The sequence below is a fragment of the Carassius auratus genome, chromosome 4 (assembly GCF_003368295.1).
Source record: "Carassius auratus strain Wakin chromosome 4, ASM336829v1, whole genome shotgun sequence".
In the NCBI taxonomy this organism is placed as follows: Eukaryota; Metazoa; Chordata; class Actinopteri; order Cypriniformes; family Cyprinidae; genus Carassius; species Carassius auratus.
Window position 1 is genome coordinate 26,351,104 of NC_039246.1, and position 18,661 is coordinate 26,369,764.

At 37.8% G+C, this 18,661-nt stretch overlaps 1 protein-coding gene across 4 annotated transcripts in view; it reads right to left on the bottom strand.

The window, feature by feature from the left end:
• The window catches only part of LOC113064295 (ras association domain-containing protein 3-like), a 38,025-nt gene that overhangs the window by 8,464 nt on the left and 10,900 nt on the right, over window positions 1-18,661 (bottom strand). Inside the window, exon 1 of one of the 4 annotated variants that reach the window (XM_026235017.1) lies at window positions 10,347-10,451. The exons of 2 other annotated variants lie outside the window; for them this stretch is intronic. In XM_026235017.1, coding sequence (XP_026090802.1) covers window positions 10,347-10,403 — 57 coding nt within the window. In that variant the 5' untranslated portion in view covers window positions 10,404-10,451. Of the gene's footprint in view, window positions 1-9,431; window positions 9,895-10,346; window positions 10,452-18,661 lie in introns of those variants that run through there. One more of the 4 variants, XM_026235007.1, reaches the window with a different exon arrangement.

Sequence of the window (18,661 nt, forward strand, 5' to 3'; positions counted from 1 at the left end):
ACCATCTCTAGTTAGTATGAAATAACAGTCCAAATGCTCGTAAATCCATTTCTGGAGCTACTTTGCTTTAGTAGGGGTTGGTTACACCCTTCACCTGATCTTAACACCCTCATAGCTCTGAATGGGGGAATACTAAACAGATAAACCCAGTAACAACTGCTTAACTAGTGCATTGATCAGATATCTTATAGACGAGACTGCTTCAGACAGGTGGCTTGTGATATCTGAGAAAAAGAAAGTTTGAATAAATCAATAAATCTACTGTATAGTGATCTCACAACCAACCGTATAAATGAGACCTTATGATAAGACAAATTTGCAATGAAATTTGCTTAGTCTTTCCAATACTTTGGACGTGCCAACTGTCACACCAAAAGATTAAGCACTTCACCATCCCAACACAAATGTAAATGGAAAACAATACTCCTCAGACATTCCTAATAAAGGATTCAGTCATGTGCTCAGATCAGACCAATTAACTCAACCAAACACTCTTTGATGAAGTCACGACTACAAGCTGAGAGAGCCCATTAAATTCCTCTTCACCACAATAAAAACTGTGTGCTTTATAAACGAGGGGCTGTTGAATGCATGTAAGGGATCACAGCTTACCACATAAGCTTGTGCCGCCTATGGGTTCGGTGATGTGGTCTCCATCCTCTCTCTGAGGGTTGTTCGTTAGCCAAGCTGAACAGTGCATGTTGGTCACGTAATCTTTGACTGGTGCCCACAAAGTAATAGTGAGACTTAATGCTCCAACAAGGTCTTTCAACAATGTCTTTGTCAAGGTACTGTTGAGGTAATCCTTGGGAAAGTAGACACTAGCAATGTATAAAGAACTAAACCAGGAAAGACAGGGTTAACACGGATGCCTCTGCATGTGGAGCATGACAAAGGCAAAATAAACACTAACCCGATGAGGTAATGCGACGGAAAAAGCAGCTCTATCTCCCTTGTTGTAAGGATTGTGTGTCCTCGCTCTCAAGTGGAGCAACACATTGAAAGAGGACAGGGAACAAAAAGAACAGGTTAAAGGTATCCTTGAGGACCGACTGGTCCTGCTTTACTTGTTGAAAGATCAATCAAGGTTATTTTAAAGGAAAATTAGTCAAGATAAAAAAGGGAGAAAGTAAACTTCTCTCTGTATGCCCCATGAGCTGATGGTGTGGCATGTGGTAATGTCAGGTTTTCTGTTCCTCGTTTTGAGTCATGTGCTAGCCGAGTTCTGTCACACTTGCTGGTCATGACATACTCAACTTAAAGGGAGCAGGACACATGAGGTGCGATCTGACTGGTTTTTCAGGGGCAATCCTATCTGAAAACTGAACTGACTTGTGCAGATAAAGCACTTGATATCATCTGAACTACTGAAAGATAAGTTAGATGAGTGTTAGACGAGTGTGACGGTCAGAAAAACAAAAGTTTCAGCAGACAAGACAAGACAACCGAGAGACAATTTTATTTTTATTTTTTGCCGAACTTTAGCAGGGGATTTCTGGGCAGACCTAAAATGACTGCACTCATCATGCTTGCCAATGTACACTGATGTGCAAGCTGCAATAAAACACCCCTTTCTCATTCCCCCTACCCCACAGGAAGTCCCTGGCCACCACACCTTTCCTCCCCAACACATTCCTCAGCTAATGGAGTTGCTGTAGTGAGCAGTAGAAAAAATAATCAATATCCTTATGCAAACCAAAGGCTGGACTCACTGGGTGATTGTCTGACAATCAAAGTCATAAAAATGACCATTCTGTGTGGCTCCCTACTCAGCGGGACAGTGGGCAGACTAAACTGCATGGTGTGATTCTAGAATAGTCAGAACTCCAGGGAGGTTTACACAGTACAGGAAATCATGGCCAACAGGAAGAGAGAAATGGAAACCACCAAGGAACTTGTTGCAAGCTTAGTGAACAGTCACGGCAAAGCTCATCAACTAGTCACATTTATGAAAACACTTCCTTCATGTTGTGAAACTAAAATATTTTTGAGTCTTTGGGTTTAACAATTGGATTTACAAGTTAAGTAACACTCAGTTACATAGCTCAAGGCACAGATATAAATATACCTTTATATACCTTTAATTCCATCTTGCGCACAGTCAAATCCTCCCAACTTTCTCAACCGTGGATGAGCACGGATGGACCTACTTGATACATCTACTTGACTAATATGGTCAATGGATGGCCCATGTATACTTTGGTCTTAATAATCCCCATTTTGCTTCTGCAAATCTCTGTAAGAAAATGAATAGTGTTCAACCATTATAAAGGCGTTGGCGATATATCGGCAGATATTTGGTATTTTTAAAATATCGGCATCGGCCGATACGTTTTTTTCTGTTTGGTCGATGTGTTTGAGGTGGGACTTTTATTCTGATGACGTTCTGTTTATTTTGACAACAGTTCTGTCTAATAATCAATCAGAACGGTTAAACAAAGGAACTAACAGCGATTGCTTTTATATTATATGAATAATATTAGCAATAGAAAGGCAAACATTTTAATACTTTCTCATTTGCAATCAGCATTAAGCAAATATGAATTTATTTAATTTGAACAAATCTTTGAATGACTAATGAATATTTAATTTCAAAAACCTTGCAAACTTCAAAAAATCCAGCTGTCAGATCTTGTGAAGTGTGCATTTTTATCCAACATGATAGCGCGTCCTCTGCGTGATGGTCAGTCTGTGTTAATTGAATTCTTTAAACTTTAAACGTGATTTCAAATTATGTTGTGCTTTATCCATTTGCCCACTGTCATATTTATGTCATTTTCACTGTGTGCTAATATCGGTTCACCACTAAAAATGACCCACAACTGCATCCATGTTTTACACTCATACTAAGAATAGCCTGTTTTGAAGCTTCCATGAGTATTTTGGTGCTTTCGCAACCAGTATAATTCATGAGGTTAACCATCCACATTGTTCTATGACTCATAGGATCTTTAATTATGATAAGTTGTAACATCACCTCAAAGGGGAATGCACGCATATGCCTCGAGTCATTACACCCATCAGACTTTGTCCTTTAACCCTCAATGTTCTCCTAAACTTCTCCTCCCACAAATTACAGTTTCATAACTCTGTTTATGTCTAAAAGGAACACCAAGGGAACAAGAAAAAGTACCGCCATATATATTACGCAAGCCAGGCGTGCTTAAATGGTACGAGGTATGTGAGGAACCTGGAAAAGATCTTTCATCTCCACTGTTGCTGTTCTCCACAGAAAGGCCAACAATAACACAAGAACCCCACAAGGACTCTTACAAGCTGATTTCACTGGAAAGCTTGACCGATGCCTTCCAGCAATTTCCAACTTCCAGCAAACTCTGCAGAGATAGTAAACTGTGACTGACAGTTTGGTTTCCAAGAGTTTTCAACCAAAGAATCAGGGTCATCCTAGACCATATTAGTAGGTACTTCGCAATATTCCCAAGAAGGCATCTCTGTCTGACTTAGGATTCATGGGTAAGCTCCAAAGATTACTGATAACATAAGATAAGAGATGAACCATAAAACAGGGTGTGGTTTGTTTTGCTTGCAACTAATGACAACTCTACACTGTAAAAAAAGTCTGTTGCTTTTTCTCAGAATGAAGACTCCTTAAGAAAAGGAGGAACTTGAGCCCTTTACAGACCAAAAGGACTTGTTCTTCCTGCACACTACAGGCTGAATATGATCCGGGGTTGATTCACACGGAGAGGAAGTGGAGCTGACTCACCGTGGCGGCCCGACTGATCATAACAAACCTGTCAGGCCAGATGGGAGTACAGTGCATTCACTGAGCTCAGAGACCATTGAAACATACCCTCACTGTACTATGTTGCAGGTCATAATTCTTAGGAAACCTGCCCACTCAACAGAGCTATGGGGAACTGTGAGAGAGAAAGAGGAAAAACTTTCAAACTTCATGGCTGGTGCTCATCTGTTGTTTGCGATTGATGGAATGCCACACAAAGCTGAAATATGAAATCACGAACCAGAATATATCCAGTGACAAATCTGCTATACTCAGTAATAAATGTAGGCCAAATGGGGGAATAGATGACGTCAAATAGGCCTCTGTTAGCCCTTCAGAGCCGTGTCCAGTTAATTTGTAGTTGGAGAACAAACAGAGTCTTTCAAATTTATCATTAACAGGATGTCCTCTATGCACACGATTGCTCGGGATTAAAATGAACCCAGTGTGGAGGGTTTTAACTAAGAGTGTACAAGATCTGGCACAGTCATCTTATCATAACCTAGCAACAAAAAAAAAAAAAAAACAAGCAAGATTGTGCACTAAAAATGTTGTTAATCTAACACAAAAAGATCCCGATATAGCTGGGACAATAAGAAGGACCTTTGTTCAAAAGGACATACGATACATTTACAGCAGTGTTCAGCGATGATGTCATACCTTACGAATGATTTCAAAGGAAGACATAGAAATGAAAGCAGCTGAGATCAGATGTGATGCATGCCAGGTGCAGCCATGTGACCCGTGCACTCGGAGAACTTATCTGGTTTCAAACTCACATTATAACCTTATCTCTGCATGGGTGTGCGTTGTGGGCCTGTTTTTTCTAGTGTATGATTTCATTCAAACAACTGGACTAACATGAAAGTTATATATACAAACTGATGTCAACAGTGATGAAAGGACTGAAGGCCATTTTAGGTTTTAAAATGACAGAGATAATGGAAACTGCAACAAACGTTCAACCAGATTAAGGTGCATGAATAAAACTGCCATCGGTTAGATCAAATTAAATCCAGGAAGCGACAACCCTTGAGGAAAACTGGAGTCTTAACTTGTTTCCTGATGGATCCATATCTCTAAGTGAAAAAAAAATATACAGAGCTTTAACAACACAGGCTTTCTCTGAAATTAAAAAAGACGTACGTCATCATGACAACTGTAAATGGGCCAAACCTTAACAAAATAAAGAACCATTCTAGTTCTAATGCCACACAACATGTCATGTTAAAGCAAAGACTGTTGTTAATATGTAGCAGAAGGGACTTTGAGACTAGATTTATTGCTCCAATTCAATGTCAAGCAGAACATTCCTTTTGCTTAAAAACAACTGCTGCTTGATTTTGCATAGATTCAACAATTAATTCCCAAAGCATGACATGACTTGGCTGAGGTTTTGCGTGACATTCAGTCGATGATCCATAACAGCGAGACCAAGAAAGAACCACCTTCATCTGGCCTTATCTTCCTCTTTACTATAATTATAGCTCTTCTCTTGAGAAACTGCGACCAGATGCTCTACATGTGGATCCACATGAGCCTAACAGAGCCGTGACCACAAATAATGAGAGGGAGAGAGTGGGATGTGCATGTCTGTAAACATCAACTTTTGACCCATTTTCAAAGCTCGAAGATAAATCAAAAGTCTCTCTGACACTCAAAAGCAATCGGTCTTGATGCATTGACATGATATGTAACTACTTATGCTGGTGTAGAGTTTGGGTAGGAGCTCTGTCATCAAAGGCAGCTTGTAATAGGCAGCTGGAGACACACACCTGGATGATAATCAAATACTCCTCCATGACGCACAATGCTACTTTGTGGACTAATCAGATCAAGTGGCGATGCTCTCTTTAGCTGTGTTTAATGCCTGATAAACAAACTTACTTGCCTACTGGAGCCTTGTAATCTGCATGCTTCCCTGAACAATCCTAAAATAGTCAAAAATATTTCTTCAGACCTCTGTGAGACTCTTGCATGGTTTGATTTCTTCAAAATTCAGGTTTGTGTAAAGCAGGATCTGAAACCACTCAACCCAGTCGATCTGTTCATGTAACACAAGTGACTTATTCAGCGATGACAGATGAACAAACACAGTGGAATTCTTTCCATTCTGTGATGCAAGGGAATATAACAAAACATGAACTCAGACAAAACAGAAGCACAAAAAGAGAGTTTGCATGGTATGAATGGAGCAACATGTAGCTCAACGTACTGTGGCTGGAGAAAAATTAGTTTTTCGCTGCACAACTGCAGTATAAAGAGCACTTCAAACATCTTCTCTAAACAGTTTTTCCTCATGTGAAGATCTAATACTACTAGCGGTTTTTTATAGAACATGTTAAGGCCACACAGCTCAAAATCAAGGCAAAAATGTGTTAAATTGAATTATAAAAATTTATAGTTTTCATTAACTGAAATCAAATGTTTACAGTACAAAAAAATATTATTTAAATTAGTAAATTCTCATTACTAGATTACTTCATTTACTACACTACTTTGAAATTCTCTAAATTATAATGATTCTTGTTAGACAAATACAGTATTTTAATGTTTTTATTTTATTTTAGCATAAAGACACAGTACAACATGCTTACAAAATTTGCTTAATTGTTATGAAATAATGGCCCTAAAACAGGCTTTATTATTATTATTATTTGTTTAAAAAAAACAATTTATTGCAACAGTATAATTTTAATAAGGCATTTTGGAGTGAAATGGCATGTTTCTGAAAATTTTTGTAAAATGTACAAAGTCAGGCTTTATTCAAATCTTGTTAAATCAAAATATCTGCCATAAATGGTACGATTATTTATTATAAACAGTCAATCTCTGCCACAAGACCTTTGCAATGCAGCCTATTAATCCTTATTTTAAATGCTAAAGCTTTTGGTGGTCCATTCAAGAATTTTACATAACTGTGGAAAATGTTTTGCCAATCTATAAATGTCTATTCTGGTTTGTTTGAGGAGATATGGGTAGTGTTAAATAAACATTTAGTTCCAGTTCTGTGAATATTATCGTCTCTAGCACAAATATTCTTCTCTTGGCTGCTCGGTCTGGATTTACAGCAAGCAGGCGTCTATGCAGGATTTGTGTAAACTCAGACTGGAGTCAGCAAAGGTTTGCATTAACATCCTTGAGATTTAGATTTATCTTTCTGAGTGTGGCCGACATGAAAGTCTCCATCTAATGCTCACTAAGTGCATGAACTCCTGCAACTACCAGACACAATTCACATCAACATGATTACCGATCCACATCATTTGACCGATCACCTGATCCCTAATGATGAATTGAAGTAATGACTCCGAACACTTTGATCAGTATCTGACGGCTAAAACATGCCAAGTGGAAATCTTAAGATAAACCTGGAAAAGCGTTAAATAATGGATGAGAAACTTTATCAAGAGTTCAGAGCTAAGTTTCTTTGTGCATTCAGCGCCTATGTTGGCAAAGCATGTGAATATTCAAGGCCATTGACTTCAATGCTGTTCTGAGTAATAAAAGCAGCCTGCGGACTGTAGATAACGTCTGTCTTTCTTCAGCACTGTCAGGCCTTTTTCCCTACACTGTCCAAAAAGCAAAACTGTCTGAAAGCCAGGAAAACTGTTTTAGCAACTTCAACAACGCAATTCACATTCTCTCTCAGCATAAAGATAAGCGGCTGCTTAAAAGGATTGTTTTTCCAAAAATTTAAATTCTGTAATAATTTACTCACCCTCAAGTTGTTTCAAACCTGTGTCAGTTTCTGTCTTTGTTCTGGACAAAAATATATTTTGAAGAATGTTGGTAACCAAACAGATGATAGTATTACCCTTCATACTATGGAAGTCAAAAGCAACCACTTACTTTTTGTATACTGATATTCTTTAAAATATCTTCTTTTGCGTTTAACAAAAAAAAAGAAAAAAAGAAACTCATACAGGTTTGGAACGACTTACTTTGACAATAAACCATAAATGTTTAAACTTCACCTGTACTGCATTCTGAATTTAAAATGAAGTCAATTAAAACGATGCAACAAACCAACCCTAATGTTTTAAGTAGCTCAGCTACAGCAGAACTGAGCGCTGTGTCCCACAAACCCCCATGATCCTGCTGTTTTGTACGCCTGCCCCAGCAGCTGTTTCCCAGGGTCAGTGCATATGTGGCTTGCAAGAGCTGACAAAACAGATGAAGTACAAATCTGCTCCGCTTAAATGTTGCACACACATTTTGTAGATACGAAGTATCTATTTGTATCCTGCACATACTTTGAAGTGCCCTTCTGAGAAAAGCCAGATTTTGGGTTAGCTTTGCTGATGGTGAAATAGTTTGGAGGGGGCTTCTTTGTCAGAATGAAGTAACAGGAAGTGAGCTATAGAAATGTGTTGGGCTGTTTAAGGAACTGACTCATTCCTTTTTGAGCAATTCCTTCTACAGATGCTACTTCACACGATGTATGGTCACCATTACAAACCGCACGTTTAGCCTGCACATTCTAAAAGCCTAGAAGAAGTTGATACGTCAAACCTTTATAATGGTTACAGACTCAAATCTGGTGACCTCTCTTGGTTTCTTTTAACTACAGAATAAAACTTAGAAAGTACTTTTTTCTGTACTTTATTTACCTGCTCTGTAAAGGCAGATTATCTTTGGCAGCAAGCATATGATGCCTTAATGTAGGCAGCTCACTAGGTTTCTTAACAGAGCCCTAGAAACCCACTAAAAAAAAATCTGCAACAGTTTCCCTCTGGAAAAGTGAAGTCACATGACAACATTAACTTTGTGAGAACTTCTCTCCGCTGACATTTTTCTCACAATCGGCTAATAGATAGAAATGTGGGGGTGATATTGTGAATCTCTTCTCTTTGAGCCCCCCCTTACTGTCACACATGACTGTGTACAGGCCATAATCAAATCACATGTGGTCAGTCACACTGGTTAGTTTTTCCAGTGACTGAGAAGGCAAGAAAACTGTGAAATTATGAGCAGTTGTCTTTGATAGGGCATGAGGATGTCAGCCAAATGAGAAGCCTGAAAAAGTTATTGAACAAAACAGCTTTCATGAGCTGTGAATGGCCTACTCCAGCATAACTTCGAAGCCATGACGGCATGACGTAATGCTTTTAAACAAACCAGAAGTCACAAACAATCAAATAGTTCCCTAAATAAAGATAGTATGCATAATAAAACAAAACAAACCAGTGTTTAGTGTGCAATGCTGTGCTAAATCCATCCTGTGTCATATTATGTCCATTCACTGTTTGAAACAGTGCTTCCTTAATAAAGTCTGACACAAAAGAGCCATTATCTTAAGGTCATAAACATCAAGGACATGCCTGATGGGATACTGCCTCATACTGTGACATTCACGTATGCAAAAAGTTAAATAACAGTGAGATATGAATATGGTTAAACTCTGTTAATGATTGTTCGATACACCATTCACCAGTTTTATCAAAAATTTTTAAAGGACAGCTGATCCCACCTGGATACCAATAAACACTATATATTTAATAGCCTTCATATGTATACATATTTTCATAGATTATAAATCTGAAACAGAAACTACAACACATGGTTGTTCCATTGTAGCAATTTGGCACTAAGGCTTCCATAACAAACAAACAAAGTATTAAACACATTTAAATAAATAAGTTAGATAAGCAACCATGTATGTATATAATGTAAATATATTTACCTTGAGGTTCGTGGGTTTAACCGAAGGCTTTTTGAACAGGGAAGTTCTTGCAGTGAAAAAATATTCCTCTGAATCCTCTTCCAAACTACTGTATCCACTACTCATGGTGCTCGTCCACGACATTTGAAGAAAAACTCTGACACATCCAAAACCAAGTTTTATATGCGCGCAAAAATAGTATTGTATGATAAAGTCAAACGGGTTGGTGAGCCAACGCTGCGAAACGTGAACACGAGTCACTGACGCTCCGTAACCATCGGCTTTATTGCTCACTAAAAGACGAAACAGTCGGCAAATTCCAAATACACTTTTTCGTTTCTGGTTAAATGCGTTATATCTGTAACTAATAAACGTATGAAGAGTGAAAACACTATAAATACTTTAAACCACACAGAAACCGCGCCCGATCGAGTCCTTCCCTTCAAACTAAACTGAGTTCAATACCGAAGTGAACCGGAGCGGCTCGCTGGAAGAACACACCCACAAACACACATCAAAATGAGAAACAGTTTCTCATACATTGACTCCTGTTGCGTCCCCTACCTGCGTACCTGATTATTGTTCATTTCAAGTAAGTTTCTTTCATAAACGGAGGGGGTGATATGATCAAATAAACCAATAATAATAATAAAAAAACATTAATATATTAGTAGTAGCCTAATAATCAGCACAAACAATTCTTCCGCCGAGAAAAATAGTCCATTAGTCTGTCTTCGGTATTGTTGACACGCAAAGTACAGCTGCGGCTTGGCGTATTAATACAGAAATCAAATTAAGGTCGGCGGGAATTTTATAACGGCTTCGAGCGCTTGTCATCCATTCATTGATAGTTTTAACTTTCTGCTGTAATAATGTTATTTCTCTGCCTGAAGAGTACTACTACTGGAAATCTTTTAAAAAAGTAAGTTCACTTACCTCTATAAGTATGCAACATACAGAAGCAAGCTTTCTTATTTTCCTTCTTTGAAACATAGCATGGACTACTTCCCAAGTTGGTGCAGGCCTACCATCTGAGCTAAAAATATAGGTTTGGGGCATTTAATACAAGGCAGTACGCCCATATGAAAGGGTGTAGCTGTGGACCAATGCAAACATGAGTCCAACTGTGTAAAAGTGGAAGACACTTTGATGACCAGTGTTGGGGCTAGTTACTCAAAAAAGTAATATATTACATATTACATATTACTCTCAAAAATAGTAATGCCTTACTTTACTTTATTACTCCCTGGAGAAAGTAACTAGTTATATTACTAGTTATATTACTAGTTACATCTTTTTTTCTTAATTACTCTATGATTGCCTGAGATGCATCAGATGGAGGGAGAACATACAAAGGAGGAGTGTTCTTTAGGGTCTTTATCAGTGGCGGCTCCTGCCAATTCTCTCAGGGGGGGCAAATGTTTGCTCTATTAATGAGGATAGGTCACCCATTCAATTGATAAATTAACGGGTAGTTAAAGATGTAAAAGGAACCGAACTACTATAGTATTAATTAAAAATAAACTGACATTAGGAATCAATCTCTTGCACTCCTTATTTTTCTATATCCGTGTTAACACTATTCAGCAGCATATGAAGACTAACACCAGGATGTGGTTTTTCCAAAAAATACTTTTTACTTTTCGATTTCAGTTTAATAAGAAATAATTGAAGTCACATAAATCACTGTTTACACAACTCACTTATATTACTGCTCGTCAGTACACCTGTTCTCTAATCAGCGGTTAATTCCATCAGGTGCGTGATTTCACATAGAGCAGCTGTTACTACACAGAGCCGTTATTAACTGAGAAGATGCGCAAATCCAGTTCATTTTCAGCGTTTATTGGCACGGTTGTATGAACATATGGTTCACGCACCTGATGGAATAAACCGCTGATTAGAGAACCGGCTTTACTGAGATGCGCATTAACGAGCGGCCGATCGTGATCGGAGCACCCCTACAAAATAATTACTGAATCTCCACCCGTCGAAACTAGCTTTCTGTTGCTGGGAACCTTCCTCTGAAAAAGAGCTTGCCGTTGTTGACGCTTCCATTTTTCCCCATCTGTCTGAGCGTGCCGCTCTGCTGCCGGCTGTCGACCAATCAGTGATGGTAAATGATACCTCGTGCCAAACCCAGACCAATCACTGTTCCATTCACGCCCTCCTTCCCTTCCCTTCTGTTCTCTGTGTTGTGTGCCTTGTGTGTGATTAAGGTGCTACTGGCAAATGTAACGCAAGTAACTAGCTCGGGAAAACTGTAATAATATTACCATTTTCAGACGAGTAATGCCTTACACTACTAGTTACTGAAAAAAGTAATATAACGCGTTACACCCAACACTGTTGATGACAGACTTCTGTAAAAGATGTGTTCAAGTGTGTGTATCATAGCAAGGTAGAACTGGGCCTGGTGAGCTAAACTAGCAAGAGAACGACAACATTGTGATCACACTTGTGATTGTTAATTAACATGTTTGGACAACAACTTGTGACCATGGTCACAGAAAAAATATGGGTTACCACCACTTTTACAACTTCTCACATTTCAGGTCATGTGTTTAAAAGTAAAGTTATCTGATCAGTCAGTTATGAAGAGCAAACTTCCATGTGGAAACTGCAAACCAGTAAAAAAAATTAACCCACCCAACCAATGACAAATTACAAGCCTCATTTTTATGACTTTGTGTTGGACATAAGGTCTGGTTTTGGCTTTACTCCACAAGCAAACCGATCACTTCTGGGGTTAGGCGCTCTTTGTAATTTATCCAAAGATGTTGGGTCCCACTTTTCTCCAGATCATAGATATCCGGAGAATTAGAAAGTCGTCCTAAAATTACACATGTAAGTTGTAGCTCATGTAACTAGTTCTTGAAAAAAAGAAAACTATTGCTATATTATATATTCAGAAGAGCACAGCATTTATGATATCCTAAGCAAATTTTCCACTAAACCCATGACAGCGCATCTGGTTTGGCTTGCATTATCCGTCAGGCGAAATTCATCACTGCAACCACCACCAAACAGTTTTTATATCAACTTCTAAGAGCTCCAATCCAAAAGAGCACACTGTGTTTCACTGGGGTTTTATCATATTATGTTTCCAAACAATTTTCGTTTATACATGTATATATTGTATTTTACAGTGTGTCCCTGATGATAACAGCCCACCCAGTCAAGAGAAAAATGTCTGATTCCAAAGACTGAAATCCAAGCAACATCTGCAGTAGATCAAGGACAGGGTAACTACGCCCCACAAACTGAGGCTTTCAAGAAGTTTGTGGAAGGGCAGTGCTTAATTTAAACCCAAGAACATGGAAAAGACCTAAAAATACCATGTCAGTAAAGAAACGGCCAAATCATGCAAACCACAGGCATCAGTGGTAGGTCAGTACTATGTCAAACCAACACAATCTCACTGCAAATCATAGCTTTTTTACCTTTTGTTGTAATTCTAATTCTATGAGAATAGGAGATTTCACACTACAAAATAAATAAATAAATAAATAAAAAATAAGGAAACGGAAGAAAAATATTGGAATCCATGTGATTAACGATTTACAGCAAATTAGAATCCACCCAGCTTTAGGATGTGTTTACATGCAAACTTTTTTGTCTAAAAATTGAACATTTTATGCATTTCTTTTTATTTATACAAAAAGGCATTTTGACATGAACATGCAAACTTTTGAAAATGATACAATAATTTTTTTCTGTGTAAGCAACAAAGATGCCAAACTGAAAATGGTGACGTCATACACGTGCATATTACATGTTTATTCTATACGAATGCGTACAGTATGTGCACAAATGTGTAGCGTTTTTTTTACAGGTGACATCAAAAACTACTGGCATGGCATGCATTTTACATCACTTACTTATTTTTGCGGGTATAATTTTGCCAATATAGTAGTCTTCATGTCTTCAAAAACGTGAAGGATATATTCATTAATGTAATCATTATTGTGTAAACACACCCTTAAAGGACTTGCACGTTGAAAAAAGCAGACGACAAAATAACGTAATGTTACAAGCTGCTGGTGTGGACACTAAACGATGATCTTTATAGTTATAGTCCTTGGTGTGAATGGGCCTTAAACTGTGCAAGTTCATACGATCGCATTTGTAGGTTTTAGTACAACCTGTTTTCAATGGTTGACTTTAGGGGTAGAGCTTTATGCTTACTTTTTTTTTTTTTCATTTGAATAACGTACCATTTTGGTTGTTGGTGTGAATGGGCCTTAAAATGTATAAGTCTGTACAATCCCATTTATAATGTTTTCATACAATCTGTTTACCATGTTTAGGTTTAGAGGTGGAGTATAATGCTTACTTTTTTTCCTAAAAATCATACGTTTTCATACAAAACACATAAAATATGAAATTGTCGTATTGTCGAAATCGTTATATTTTGTCATGAGATCAGTTTGAATTAACATTAGTTCTCACACAAAAATGACAATGGTTCTAAAATTCTAAATTATTTTGAAATACATTTTATTTGCTGATGCAGCACAAACTACTTAAAATACATAACAAATTGAAGTGGAAGCAACTTCCATAAATCAGTGTTTCCAAGGAGCGTGTGAAAATGTCTCAGTTCGCAAGGAAACTCATTCCCAAGCTCACTTCTCTCTGCTACAGAACAATGGGGTCTGGCAGGAGGGACACAGGGGTGACCTGTGACTGCAACCTGTAGTTTTTCCGGCTGTGGGCCGTAACCTTCATTACACATTGCCCACATTCTTATGCTGAGTGGCATGGCTCATGTTCCCAGCACACAGGCTCTGATTATGTGCCAGTATTTACATGAGGGCGTGTGGAATGTCTCGTAAATCAACTTTTAACAATTTCTTATACATAAAAAAAGAGTTTTATGTGGATGTGTAGATGACCTCAGGAAGTACACACCTTACTACAGTCATTAATGATCTCATCTGGGAGTGTGTGGTTTAGGAGGTCAGAGCGTAAAGCCATTTCAGTCCTCTAATTGTCCTAAATTATAAGGCTAAACCTGTAATGACAAATTGCTACATGTATAGTGTTTGCTCTTTAATTATACTTTAAGAGACCATTGAATCAAGGTGACTTAAGCATTACTTTGCAAAGATGACTATAGTTTTGAAAATTCATTCTGTTTTTGGCTCAAACTTTTACAGAACTTCATGTAACACAAAAAACACAAGTGATATAATAAATATTTTTATCCTCAGGCACTCTATTTTTACCAAGTTATTTATGTAACTAATACTGTAAAGCAAACGAGAGCCCCCAAAGGCAAAGTAACTCTACAGTGCATGACAAAAGACACATGACTCCAATAAACACCCAAAAGGAGCATTATGCATAAGGGTGTAGCATTTAAAAGTGTTAGTTTCCCTCTTCTCAGATACTCCAGAAGTTATTATTTTGGGAAAATCAAGATATAAGAGGTGAACTCAAAAAGACAAGAATCTGAGGGAAGCTGAAACAGACAGTGACCTCAGCTTCTCAGAGATCCAACCCGAGATCAGGGTTTTCTACACAAACAATCAGTGTTCACTATCCCTAGATGGAAATCATAGTCTTTTCTCCAGCCAAACCTCACATATCCAGACAGTAAAGAAAGACTAAATAGAATGTAATTTAGTACCAGAATCCACACAAAGGAGGCCCACAGCTCATGGTTTGACTCCAGGACGGGTTCTGTCTTGTCTTGTGGTGGGTTTCAGAAGGTCACTTGAAGTTTTAAAGGCTCTTTGTATGTCGGTCTGGTATCTACAGTACATACAGGCATAAATGTCTACGTTATCCCAGAATCTTTTGAATTCAGCAGTCCAAACCCTCAGGAAAGCATCTACTTTGGTTGAAATTGATTTATCTAAACATAAACATTGGGCTGAGGTGGACCTGACCTCTATAAACAACAGCTTGATTCAACTCTCTAGACTGAAGATACAATGGCTCTATGATTGAACGAAAAGCGAGGAAGTGAGGGAAAGGATGAAGATAAGGCCTAATGAATTGTGAGAACAAATCTGACCTGCATAGTGCCTTTAACTTTATTATTTTGACATTTTAAATCCTGTTTCACAGATTCAAATTATACATCTAATATTACATTTTGGCTTATCCAAATTTTGGAGTCAGAACAATCTATTAAAAGTTTTAAGGAACAGGTTTGTTATCAGTCCAAAATGTTTGGAAATACCTCAATATGCAATCCGACCCGTTGCTGAGCTTTCCACTTTTACATCCAGCTGATCCTGTCGGCTATTCCAGTCCTTCTGAATGTGGTGATGGCTGGGTGCAATTAGCAAGCACTCATTCACATGCAGACAGGCTGGGTGCGCTTTTCCATGGAAAGGTACTTTATTACTGTTTGATATAGAAGTAGCCACAGCAACCGCACTCTGGTATTCTGTCAAAGGGCACTCCATGGTTTCATTTACAAACATAGGCTAGTTTAATTAAAAACACTCTTTAGGACTTGAGAACTTATAGAATTTTGCATTTATGCACTGTGATTAAGTAGCAATGTTTGCAAACCATTGGAAAACAGTAGTAACGTTGCAGAAAAGGTTTACTGGATACCTCTTACTTAGCAATGAAGATCTGAAGAAAGAGAAGGGATTAGCTCTTAAACCAGACAGTTTCTAATCTCAGACCTGAGGGAAAACACCTACAGTACAGTACCTGCTTATTCTGCTAAGAGGGTTTGTCTTCTTTAAAGTTGCGTAACGGTCAGAGATTGTGGTCTTCAATTAGGTCAATGCCCTTACCTATATAGTAGGGTATTTATAGGTTCCTTTAGTTCATCATGTGATAGTTAAAAGCCAAAGTGAACTCTTCTAGCATTCCAGTCCAGCCAAGAACATATTTTCCCAAGCTGCATTATTGGACCAATAGTTGCCAAATTCTTCTAGCAATCTCCTTCTAAGCAAATGTGATTCTACAGCTACACAATTACTCGAGGTTCAATTAAAAAAAAATCACTCATTAAATTTTACAGGCCTAGCTGAATTTTAACACTCAGCTGGACTTTCTGAGCAATCTAACAGCAGATCTACCAAAGAGAACAAGCAAAAAGAAACCAGAACATGTTGTGCTCTGATACTTCAGGATTATCAAACATGCAAACATGCTTATATGAATATGTGACATCAACTGCCCAGCTAACAGGGAATGTTTTCAAAACTTTTGCTATAATGTTTTCTCAAAGTTGGTCAAACATTCTTCAAGTAACGTTAATAAAACATTTCTTCAGTTCTCGAAAAAACTGAATCTAATGTTCTCAAAATGTTAGAACAAAAATATTCACCGTTTTTTTTCCGCCATTCATTTTATTTAGATGTAACATTTTGTAAGTGTTATTTATTATTATGATTTTATTATGATTTTATTCATAGAACATTCAAAACTAACCAAGTAAAATGTTATAAAAACTTTTTAAAAATGGAATGTTTTGAACATTCGTTTAACATTCAGAAACGTTTTCATAACTTAATTATAACATTAGCTAAACTCTGAATTTCCGGTGAAGCTTATTTGATACAATGTGAATAGCGTTTTCAAATAAATGTGAATTGTTTTGGACTGAACACACATTTCTACATAATGACATGTGGTCCTGTAGAATAGCATGTTTAACCTAGTCAAACATCATGTTATCTGTGACCAGTGTTTGGAATAACGGCGTTTAAAAGAACGGCTTTAGGTAACGACGTTATTTTTTCAGTAACGCGGTAATAACTAATTACTTTTCCCGTCGTTACAACGCCGTTAACGTTACTGAACGTTAAATGCGGTGCGTTACTATGCATTGATTTAATAAACTATGCAATCCGAACGCACCCCTGGCTCACACAGCGAGTGAGCAGGTGGGTTAATGACGAGATAAGTGGTTGTGATTGGCTAAGGCAGAGTCATGTGTTTCATGGTAGCCAATCAGAGCCAGTGTTTTTACTCACATGCCGGCACACACGGCTGTGCCAGTGGCGCCAAACACACGCACACACACACGCAATAGCTACACAGAGATTCGCAGCAGAGATGTCGAGTCAGGAGCAATCCGATGAAAAGTTGGCATTTTCAAGGTAGAGATATAAGCACTACTTCAAATTCATTGTGGTCAAAGGCAAGAACGTGCATGTAATATGTACATGTAATATGTGACACACGCATCTACAAAGCTAGTGGCCAAAAACACTTTTCTTACAAAGATAATACTTGAAGTGCTGGATAAAACTCTGTTGACGTGCTATAAATATTGAAAGTTATGTACCGGTCTGTTCTACTAATTTCAGCTGACTTGTGAAAACTGCAAAAAAAAAAAAAAAAAAAAGTACAAATTCTCTGACATGTAGCAACTTTATTTATTTATTTATTATTAATTTTTTTTTACAGTAACGCAAATAGTTACTTTCCCTGGTAACGAGTTACTTTTATTATAGAGTAATTCAGTTACTAACTTAGTTACTTTTTGGAACAAGTAGTGAGTAACTATAACTAATTACTTTTTTAAAGTAACGTTCCCAACACTGTCTGTGACATCTGACATCAGTTGCAGACATAAACTCTAGATCAAATGTGACGCACAGCCAAATCAAATCATTCTGATCAAATCAAAGCCAGCTGATTTACAGTCTCTTCACATGATCTACTACTGTACTGCAGACAAATATCTGTCCTTCACTACTGAGAGTAATCGTAGTCTTACACGAACTAAAATCTTTGCTAAATCTATAATAATCAGAGACTAGATTGCGTAACATGTATCTTCATATCTCTTAGTAGGAGTCAAATGGGCGCGTGGTTAGTGCGGTGGAGTTAAAGCTTCACCACCCAAAGAGTTCCCAGCATTCAGTTCTCGCCTGCCAACAAACTGCTGCCTCACGAGAAAAATGGACGACCCACATTATTATGAAACATACTTGTGCTAAATCTGAACTTTAACATGCTTTTCTTTGGAATAGCCAAACTAAAAAACAAAAAATTTGAGCTGCTGCAGAAATTAAGTAGAAGTTCTTGTCCTTGATGGTTCCTCCTGCTGGCTTACAGTAATCATGAGTTTACACTTATATAGACTGGTGCTTATTAATTATTATTATTGTGGTCAATGCACCTGTGAGTCTGTGTTTGTATCTGTGCTTGAATCTGTTGTGATGTGTGTGTGAACATAAACAGACGTGTGTGTGTGTGTGTACTGGCTTGGTTACGCCGCAGGCATCCTGTAACTGTTTCCTGGCGGGAAACTCTTTCTTTCCTAC